This window comes from Meriones unguiculatus, chromosome 3, assembly GCF_030254825.1.
Source record: "Meriones unguiculatus strain TT.TT164.6M chromosome 3, Bangor_MerUng_6.1, whole genome shotgun sequence".
Lineage (NCBI taxonomy): Eukaryota > Metazoa > Chordata > Mammalia > Rodentia > Muridae > Meriones > Meriones unguiculatus.
Window position 1 is genome coordinate 167,184,739 of NC_083351.1, and position 9,535 is coordinate 167,194,273.

The following is a 9,535-nucleotide window of genomic DNA, read 5'->3' on the forward strand; positions in this document are numbered from 1 at the left end:
CCATAGTTTCCAGGATCATCTCAGTTTTTCCCAGACAGGTTCCATGTTTTAGAAAAATTATGGGTAGGTTGTGTGTGTAAATTTCCCAAGCTTTGTGTTTGGGGACTTGTGATATGATCTATGTGTGGTTGGCACACAAAGATGGTACCCATCTTTCAGACTGCTGGGGACCCCTGCCCAGTGGGGATGGGATTGACTGGGGCTTTGGTTGGGGTTGGATGGAACACTGGGGAATGTTTAACCCTGGGTGTCCTTGTAAGAGGCTCCTGGTGATATCAGTGAGGGAGGTTGTTTTGATATCTCTACTGAGGACAATGGATTAAACTGATGTCTCTACCACTGCCAGAGCAGTAACACTGACCTTCAGTGGTTCCTGTGATGGTGAAGGGTTTTTCCAAAATTGATGTTGAGAATGTATTCTCCCCTAAATGCCTCCCCAGGATCCTTCTGACTGAAGACCTTCCAGGATGAGTGCTCAGACACCACCCACACTCCTGAAGCTGGCAAGGCAGGCTCTGCTGAGAGATGAGACCTTGGACATGTCAGCTCTGGACAAACTTCCCATGGTGTTCTTGCCAAAACTGTTCAATGAGGCCTTGACTAGCAGACACACTACAACTGTGAAGGCAATGGTGGCAGCCTGGCCTTTCCCTTGTCTCCTTGTGGGGGCATTGATGAAGACCCCTGACTTGGAAACCTTCCAGGCAGTTCTAGCAGGAGTAGACAAGTGGCTGCGAAGAAATTTTCTCCCCAGGTAAGCAATAAGCAAGTACTGTGGAATGGAGCCTATGGATAAGAGGGAAGATATTGTGGGGTCAGGGAGAATGGCTTCTTCTTGAGAGTATCAGAGTCTCCTGAGTGATCATCGGATAGAGATACAGGGCCTTTGGAAGCTGTTCTTTGCTTGTGCTAAGGACTGTTGCCTATATCAGAGCTTGGAGCACATGTAGCCACACAGGAAAATGAGCTATCCCTGGCCTCCCCCAATCACTAGTAATGGGACTAAGGGGAAACTGAGTTACTTAGAGCAAGGAAACTTACCAGTGCTACCTACGCAGGTCAAGGAAAGCTTCTGCAGGGTGGGAAGTGGCTGCTGAAAAAACACCCACCTTAGCAGGAGTTAGAGCTAAATTTAGTGATGTGGAGGAAATGCTGAGTCAGTGTGGGGTCTTGCCATGTAGCTGACACTTGACAAGTTTTACCCACAGGAGGGGAAAACTTCAGTTTCTTGACCTGAGGAAGAAGTACCATGAATTTTGGAGCATATGGGCTGGTGTAGAGGATGGTGACTGCTCAGTAGAGAACCAAGATGAGCAGCAAGTAGTGAAGGTCCTTCCCAAATATGCACTGAGGCAGTGCCTGAAGGTGGTAGCTGACCTTTGCCTCAGGCCACGTGTAGATGAAGAACAAACATGCTTCTTCCAGTGGGCCCAGAGGAGAAAGGGCTCCATCCAGTTCTGCTGTATGAAAATGACCATCTGGATTCAGCCTGTCCATGTTATCAAAGAGGTCCTGAAGGTTTTTCATCCAGAGCACATCCGGGAATTTGAACTGAACACAGAGTGGAATATGTTTATGCTGGCAGACTTTGCTCCTTGCCTGGGCCAGATGAGAAATCTTCACAAACTCTTACTGGCACTGGTCTCTAAGAACATCTTCAAGATTGGCAACAGGACAACAGACATGGAATACAAGTGTATCAGCAAGTTCATTTCTCAGTTCTCCATATTCAACTGTCTCCAGCACCTCTCCTTCAGGAGGGTCTACTTTCTCAGAAACCGCATCAAAAGGGTCCTCAGTAAGCAAGGATGGAGAGCTGGGTTAGCTACCAGAGCAGACCTTTCTCTTTAGTTTTAAGGGTTAGTAGTTCACGATGCCTGCCAGTCAGTGAGTACAAGCATTTAGCACCCCTTGAATACAGAATGCATGTCTTGATTCCATGTATAATGAATCATAGTGTCAAATGCACTAAAATGAATCATAAAACCGAAGGTCAGATTCGGTAATGAAGGGATGTAATTCTTCTTGGAATGATGCCCACCCAATCCAATGGAAAGGGAACAGGAAGGGGAGAGTGCAGTGAGGAATTGGTGGACTCACAAGCACAGTGTTGAGGGGAGCTCTGAACACTGGTCTGTGAGAACAGCCTCAGTCTCTCCCAAATTTCCCATGGGTGACAGGTTTTGAGCTTAAGTGGAGCTGAGTGCCTGGGACAATGGGGATAGTGAGGATGTTAAATTACTACAAGTGTGACTGTGCAGAGGCATTGATGGGATCCAGAGTGCAGTGAGTACACAGGAAGAGTCCCTAGAGCCTGCCAGGACTTGCGTGTTTTGGAACTCCTTATGTGTGCTTCCTGAGCTCTTGAGCTGAACTGGCTTCTACTTGAGATTGAGGCCAAGAGAAGAAGTGTCAGTTTGTCTTAAGAGAGGAGATTTCTGCAGGAAGCATCTAAAATGATGCCCTTTGAATCCTTGGGAAACTGGGCTTCTTCTACCTCTATGTAAATGCCACCCCATACTCTCCAACACCATTTTCCAGAAAGTAACCTACTGGTCTATCCCTAGGTGCCTGATGACCCCATTGGAGACCCTGTCCATCACACACTGTAACATTTCACAGTCAGACCTGAATTACTTCTCTGAGTGTCCAAAGCTCTTTCAGCTGAAACATCTGGACATGAAAGGTGTGGGCTTAAATGCTTTGGATGTTATGCCTCTCCGAGTCCTCCTAGAGAAGGTGGCAGACACTTTGCAGTCCCTGGACATGAAGTGTTGTAGGATGAAGGACTCTCATCTCATTGTGCTCATACATGCCCTCAGCAAGTGCTCCCAGCTGGCCAAGGTCAGTTTCTATTGCAATGACTTCTCCATGCCTATCCTGAGGAACCTTTTGAAGCACACAGCCAACTTGAGCAAGATGTATTTGGAACAGTACCCTGCCCCTCTCGAGTGCTATGATGACTTCGGTTATGTCTCCACAGAGAGATTTACCCAACTCTGTGCAGAGCAAATAGATAGACTCAGGGCCATAAGGCAGCCCAAGCGCATCTTCTTTGCTACACATGTGTGCCCTCGATGTGGAGAGCGCTGTGTCTATGGTCGAAGATTCAGACCTTGTCTTTGCCAGAGGAGGCGGCAGTAAATAGAGAAACCTAACTTCTGCATTTGAAGCAATGGAATGCTTCGGACACATCTCTCACTCTCATGCTGGGAACTCAGAAGTTGTGGCTTCAGACTCTGCTCAAATTTTTAGTATCCAAATGATCGGAGAGCTGGATCTAGGATTCTGAAGGTGACATGGAGAACAATGTAGGGACTGTAGGAACAGGGGTCTTGTGGAGTCAGAAAGACAGTTTTTCCTTTAAGTGTCCATCTGTCAGGACACTGTTGCCAGTGGCTTTGTCCTGCAGCTGTAAACCTGGATGTTCTCCCTCTGGGGTCTTTTTTGCACTGCCAGGGTCTGGAGGGTTCCATGACACAATGAATAGAAAAACACTGGTCTCTAGGTGACACTGGGTGAGACAAAGGTCATGCCAAATTGGCATCCATAAAATGACAGTTTTGGTGACACTTCTTCCATTCTTGTCCTTTTCCTGCCTGTGCAATAGTTACAACTGTGTTGTGTGGTTGTTCTTTCATATGCTCTGAAAGTTGACACTAAAGTGAGCAACATAGACACAGCTCCTGTGAATATGAAGGGGGCTTTAATGGATCAGACCATTAATGTCTAGTACACTCAGGCCACAAGGCACCATGGACCCATGAGAGGTGACTGAAGAGAAGGAGAAGACAACACAGGGAAAAGTGAGCAGGCTTTTCAACGGTTATTTTCCTTCCAGTCTTAAAACCTTGTTTTCTTTTTCATTGAAAGGCTTATGGACTCTGGGCTAGCCTTGGACTCTTGATCTTGTCTGGGTGAGACTACCACCATATACCAGTATATCCATCCTGCATACCGCATGTCTCATAGGAATAGGGCCGTATTCCTATGGACTCCCAAACTCTGTGAAGCAGGCATACTGTATATAAAGGTGTCCAATGCCACATAAGTCCCTGTCCTGCAGAACACATTTTATTTATGGAAGAATTTTATTTTATGTCTTCAGTTGTGGTATCTGTATATATATATATATAAGAAGAAAAATCTCCCTAGTCCTTGCCATTATATGCCCTTTTTCTGTATAATAACATATCAATAAAATGATTTATTTCTCAATTGTTTTCTTCTCCATTGAATTATTTATTGAACACCTAGAACAAGCTTTTTTTATGTTGTTGTTGTTATTGGTAACAGACATTGATTAAAACCTTATAGTTGAAAAAGAATTGTGGGTAGTGAACTCTGAGGTGGTTTCTGTATGATGTGTTTGTAATTATTTCAGAGTCAGCTGTGCCTTTCAAAATTATTATCATATTTAACCATAAGAATTAATAGAAGAACGTCAAACAATAAAAAATGGATGGTTTCTCAGAATGATAGGAAGTATATTTCCCCTTTTTCAATTTTACTTTTTAATTTATTACAATTTATTCACTTTGTATCCCAGCTGTAGCCCTCCCACTTGTCCTCTCACAATCCTGCCCTCCCTGCCTCTTCTCCTCTCTTGCCCATCCCCCCCGACCACTGATAGGGACATCCTCCTCCCCGTCGATCTGACCCTAGGCTATTAGGTTTCATCAGGACTGCCAGCATTTTCTTCCTCTGTGGTCTAGTACAGTTGCTCCCCTGCCCTGCGGGGGTGGTAGTCAGGTACTGAGTTTATGTCAGAGACAGCCCTTGTTCCCCTTACTAGGAAGCCCATTTGAAGACTGAAATGCCATGGACTAAAAATGTGCAGGGGTTCTAAGATTATCTCCATGAAGGGTCTGTGGTTGGACTTTCACAAAAGACCCGTGAGCTCAGAGTTTTTGGTTCAATTGTTCTTCTTGTGGAGCACCAGTCCCCTCCAGGTCTTTCTAGCTCCCACTTCTTTCATAAGGTTCCCTTCACTCTGCCCAAAATTTGGCTATGAGTCTCAGCATCCCTTTAATACCCTGCTGGGTAGTGTCTTTTAGAGGCCTTCTGTGGTAGGCCCTCTGTGGTAGAATCCTCTCCTGTTCCCTTTTTTCTCCCTCTTCCTGTGTCAGTCCCATTTGCCTTTCTAAATGAGGACTGATCATCTTTCCCAGGGTCTTCCTTTTTGCTTAGTTTTTTTTTAATATAGTTTTTTATTTATTACAGTTTATGCAGTTCGTATCCCAGCTGTACCGCCATCATCATCCCTCCCAATCCTGCCTGCTCTCTTTCCCTCATCTCCTCCCATGTTCCTTTTCCAGTCCAATGATAAGGGAGGACATTCTCCCCTTCCATCTGACCTTAGCCTATCAGGTCTCCTCAAGATTGTCTTTCCTAGTCTTCCTCTGTGGCCTGGTAAGGCAGTACACTGCCCTAGGGGAGAGGTGATCACACAGTCAGCCACTGAGTTTATGTCAGAGACAGCCCCTATTTCCCTTACTAGGGTACCCATTTGGAGAATGAGCTGCCACGGGCAACAGCTGTGCAGAGGTTCTAGGTTATCCCAATGAATGGTCCTTGTTTGGAATATTAGTCTCAGAAAAGACCCCTGAGCCCAGATTTTTTGGTTCTGTTGTTCTTGTGAGCTCCAGACCCTTCCAGGTCTTTCTATATCTCACTTCCTTCATAAGATTCTCTGAACTCTGCCCAGTGTTTGGCTATAAGTCCCAGCATCTCTTGAATACCCTGCTGGGTAGAGTCTTTCAGAGGCCCTCTCTGGTAAGTTCCTGTCTCCTTCCTTATTTCCACCTTCTTCCAATGTCTATCCCATTTGCCTTTCTGAATAAGGATTGAGCATCTTACACAGGGTCCTCCTTCCTTAGCTTCTTTAGGTGTACAGATTTCAGTATGATTATCCTATATTATATGCCTATTATCCACTTATAAGTGAGTATATACCATGTGTGTCTTTCTGCTACTGGGATAGCTCACTCAGGATGATCTTTTCTAGTTCCCACCATATGCCTGCAAATTTCTTGATTTCCTTGTTTTTAATTGCTGGGTAGTATTCCATTGTGTAAATGTACCACAATTACTATATCCATTCTTCAATTGAGGGGCATCTGGGTTGTTTCCAGATCCTGGCTATTACGAATAAAGCTCAATGTCTTTGTTGTATACTTGAGCAATTTTTTTGATATATGTCTAAGAGTAGTATAGCTGTATCTTGAGGAAGCAGTATTTCCAATTGTCTGAGAAAGCCCCAGTGGAGAGCACTGTGTCTATGGCATGGGAGTCTGACTGTGTCTTTGCCAGAGGAGGCAGTGGTGAATAGAGAAATCTAACTTCTGCATTTCAAGAAATGGAGGGCTTGGGACACATCTCTCATTTTGGATGCTTAGAGCTTGTGGCTTCAGGCTCTGCTCACTTTTAATATCCAAATGATGTTTGCTGAGTAGGACATATTAGACAGAAGTTAGCTTTGAGAACAGTGGGACTTTGGGAACAGGGGTATTGTTGTGTCAGAAAGATGATTTTGCCTTTTGGTGTGGCTTCTGTCAGAACAGGTTAGCCAGTGGCTTTGTCCTGCAGTTGTAAACCTTGATGTTCTCCCTCTGGGGTCTTTTTTGGTTATCACCCTCCCTGCCAGGTTCTGGAAGTTTCCTTGACACCATGAATGAAAAAGCACTGATATCTAATGAGTGAGACAAAATCTAATGAGTGATGCCAAATTGGCATCCACAAAATGACAGTTTTGATGACACTCATTCTTGTCCTTTTCCTTCCTGCAAAACAGTTACAACTGTCCCAGTGGCTATTCTTTTATATATAGAAAATGTTGAAACTGAAGTGAGCAACATAGACACAACTCCTGTGAATATGAAGGGGGCTTTCGTGGATCACAGACAGTTAACATCCAGCACACTCAGGCCACAAGGCACCATGGACCCATTAGAAGTGACTAAATGGAAGGAGAAGACAACACAGGGAAAAGTGAATAAGGTTTTTAATGGTCATTTCTTCCCGTCTTAAAACCTTGTTTTCTTTTTCATTGAAATGCCCATGTACTCTGGGCTACCCTTAGACTCTTGAACTTGTCTGGGTTAGACTACCACCATAAACCAGTATATCCATCCTGCATGCCACATGTCTCTAGGGCCATATTTCTGTGGACTCCCAAACTCTGAAGTAGCCATAGTGTATATACAGGTGTCCAATAATACATAAATCCTTGTGCTGCAGAAAACATTGTATTTATAAAATTACTGTATTTTGTGCCTTCAGTTGTGGTCTCTGTATTAATGTAAGAAGAAAACTCTCCCTTGTCCCAGCCATTATATGCCCTTTTTCTGTATAGTAAGATATCAATAAAATGATTTATTTCTGAATTGTTTTCTTCTTTATTGAAATATTTATTGAACACTTAGATCATGTTTTTTTTGTTTTGTTTTGTTTTGTTTTTAATGATGTCATTTTATTTTGTGTACTTTGGTATTTTGACTGCTTGTATGTCTGTGTGAGGGTGTTTGATTCTGGAAGAGGAATTACAGACAATTGTAAGCTTCCCTCTGGGTGCAGTGAATTGAACTCAGGTCTTCTGCAAGAGCATTCAGTGCTCTTAACCTCTGAATCATCTCTGAACCTCTCTGCTTTCTTTTGTAGTATGATACTTTCCCCTGTCTAGCTCAGTTTTGTTGGCATCATCCCTAGACAATGGGCCAATGGTCCTTCTTGGTTTTCTTCTTAAGACTTACATGATAGAGGCCGGAGAGAGGACTCAGGATTAAAAGTACTAGCTAATGTTCAAGAGGACCCAGATTCATTTCCCAGCACAAACATGACAGCCCACAACTGTCTGTGATCCAGTTCCAGGGCATCCAACATGTTCACACAAAAAACATGTAAGCAAAACACAGCTGCAAGGTAAGAAATAATATAAAAGTTTAAAAACAGATTTATGCAATGTTTAAACTATTTCTTTTTAACAAATTTAAACTGAGTATGATGGCACATGCCTTTAATCCCAGCACTGGGGGAGGCAAAGATAGATGGATCTCTTTGAGTTTGAGCATAGCTTGGTCTGCCTAGGCTACAAAGGGAAACACTGTCTCAAAGAAGAAAAGAAAACAAAGTAAAACAAACAAATATTGTCTGTGCACCATGTAGTATTACATGTGTTTTCTGTAGTTCAAAAGTTGGCTTCAGAAAATGGGGTTGCAGCTATTTGTCAGATTCAATGTGGATGCTGGTAAATGGAACTGGCTCCTTGTTAAGTGTTGTAAGTGCTCTTGACTGCTCAGTCATTGCTCTAGCCCTTTTTCATTGCTAATCATTTAATGAAAATAGATAGTTCTTTCATACAATAAGTTCTGATTATTGTTTTTTGTCCACCAGCTCCTCTATGATCCTCTCTACCTTCTCTTTCATCCCAATCCACACTCTATTCTCTTCCCTAAAAAGACAAACAGGCATCTAAAGAATAATAAGAAGGAGCCAGGGGTTTGGAAAGATGGCTCATTGGTTAACAGAACTGTTTGTTCTCCCAGAGGTCCTGGGTTCAATTCACAACAACCACATGGAGGCTCACAACCGTAATGTTGTCACTGGCAATGACACCTGAATACCACCTGAGAGAGGGCTGGGGAGAGTGAGAGACAGGGTGACACAGAGAAGGACTCCTAGTCTACATGCTGATCAAAGTGTTGATTTAATGGACGTCAGCTTAACACTTAAGTAGGCAGAAAAGTACAAGCAGTTTTTCAAGCAGGCAATTTTACTTAGCCAAAAAATATGAGGGCTCACTCAAGGTTACACAGAGTTTGCTGTCTGGTTACTATGGTTGCACAGAGTTTCTCAGGATCAGAGCAATATGCTGTAGGACCACCAAGGTCAGTCAATCTTTGAGAGACTGGACTTTGGAAAATAGCCAGAGCCAAGAGACTGAGTTCCACTGCTGAGATGCGCATGCCAATTTACCAAAAACTCCAAATAGGTTGCCACAACTCCTCCCTTTCGAATTAAAACAAAGGGATCGTGCCTTTCTTAGGTGAGAGTTATTGCCAATAAGTATCTTACCTCTTATGGGAGAATCCCACTTATAGGGGGATTTCTGTGTCTTAGGTTCGTAAATATCTGATCACCCCGAATCCGTCATTGACTAACTGGCCCATAACACAGGAAAGGAGAGGTTACAGCTGACATTTGAGCTGGGCAAGCCCAGCCCCTACCTGGGGTGAGGGAGTCACAGCATGCTGCTCTTTCAATGGCATTAAATCTAGCTTGGCGCTATTGAGTTAAGTGGACACATCTGGCAATTACAAAGATGAATAGTACCCGATCAGCCAAACAAAGGTGTGCTAACATGTACAAGAAGAACAAAAGGGGGGTTGGGCACTAAAGCCCCAAACTGTAATTCAGACGTCAGTGGATGAATCAGCTGCAGCAGGATCAGCAATATCATCACTTGGGGAATGATCTTGTTTCTTGATGTAATCCACTTGTTGCACCAGTCTCTCTGGCAGACATCGAGCAGCATCTT

The 9,535-nt window shown here is 43.7% G+C and overlaps 1 protein-coding gene across 1 annotated transcript; it reads left to right on the forward strand.

Moving 5' to 3' along the window:
* Window positions 1-467: 467 nt before the first annotated feature.
* LOC110543995 (PRAME family member 20-like) lies at window positions 468-3,144 on the forward strand. Its single transcript, XM_060378844.1, has 3 exons — window positions 468-754; window positions 1,209-1,820; window positions 2,568-3,144. The coding sequence occupies exons 1-3, from the start codon at window positions 468-470 to the stop codon at window positions 3,142-3,144; spliced, it is 1,476 nt and encodes a 491-aa protein (XP_060234827.1).
* The last annotated feature ends 6,391 nt before the right edge of the window (window positions 3,145-9,535 follow it).